Below are 1,328 nucleotides of genomic sequence, written 5' to 3' on the forward strand. Positions count from 1 at the left end.
TTTGAAATCGATTTTAAGCGGTCGTTATTCATATACCCACATACATAATATCCGCCCAATGCGGAAACAAGCTGGACGCAACAATATTGTGGACTGCGTACCTAGAGTTGGACTGATGAGGGTTATTTTTTTGAAGTGCGGCCGAAGGCCGCCTACGCAAAAAGGTGTTCTGCGCAAAAATACTGTCACGCCTGATCTAGTTTAGCCTAGGCAAAACTAGTCCTAAGATCGGGTTGGCCGATATCATATAATACATATCGTCGTCATTGTGCAAAAACGCGTAACTGACATTTGCTGCCAAAAATTGGATTTGCTCACACTTCCCCACAAGCTTATGGCTCAATCCTTATCCATTCGTCCTGAAATATACTAGCCAGAAATGCGGTTGCTTTATAAAAAAGAGAATCATTTTGAAATATGAGAGTTCGTACTCTAGAAAATAATTTATGCAACCTCACATTCGCGGATTTGCATTATCTTGATACGCGGTTTTGTACTTTAAACGACGATATGTACGTTTTTGTTTCAATGCTTCTGTAAGTAAGTGCCCGGTGTGGCTTTTATGTAGTACATACAAGCACACAAGCAGTTATACTTTCGGATCTGATTTTTGAGTTGTTTCCCTTTTGAAATAAGGTGTGCGAGATATGCGCCCCTTTCTGTTCAGATATCTCTAAAATAGTCTTACAAATATTTCAAGGGATTTTTTGTCGTTGGGTGCAAATGCATATTTTTGCAGATATGTATGTATATTTATGGAGAAGAATATTAAAGAACATATAAAACCAAACCGCCACAAAACTTAACAAGTTTTCCTACCTCTTGACAAATTGTTGAAAGTAAGTGAACAGGAAAAGTTTTGCAGCTCCTTGACATTTTATATTGTTTGAAAATACTGGCTGCATTTCTTTATTCATTCTGAACGTTTGGAATAAACTTTTTTGTTTATTTATTCTTTAGAACGTTCCTGATGATATGTTGACGTACATATATTTCAAACGCATTCTGTTTATTCCGGCTGTGAAATGGGATTATCCGGAATGTATAAAGAAATGCAGCCACTTTATTTACATTGTATATTCTACCCTTTTCCACGTAGATTTGGCTAAAAATGCAAACTTAATGTGGCGACAAAGTGTATGGACGTCTAGTATATCGGCAACGGTTGCTTCCAAGTACCTGAAGGATGGAGGTTTACTCACATTGACTGGAGCTCAACCAGCGTTGCAAGGCACACCTGGCATGATTGGCTATGGTATGGCCAAAGCAGCCGTGCATCAGTTAACTCGTTCATTAGCTGGTAAAAACTCTGGACTACCCACTGATTC

At 38.6% G+C, this 1,328-nt stretch overlaps 1 protein-coding gene across 1 annotated transcript in view; it reads left to right on the plus strand.

Annotated features, from left to right (window-relative positions):
- LOC118746149 (dihydropteridine reductase) overlaps window positions 1-1,328 on the plus strand; it is a gene marked incomplete at its 3' end in the record, with an annotated part of 4,265 nt that extends 2,937 nt beyond the window's left edge. The window contains 1 exon segment of the mRNA XM_036479934.1: window positions 1,100-1,328. Coding sequence (XP_036335827.1) covers window positions 1,100-1,328 — 229 coding nt within the window.

Source organism: Rhagoletis pomonella, unplaced genomic scaffold, assembly GCF_013731165.1.
Source record: "Rhagoletis pomonella isolate Grant_MI unplaced genomic scaffold, Rhpom_1.0 Rhpom_scaffold_00010, whole genome shotgun sequence".
NCBI lineage: Eukaryota > Metazoa > Arthropoda > Insecta > Diptera > Tephritidae > Rhagoletis > Rhagoletis pomonella.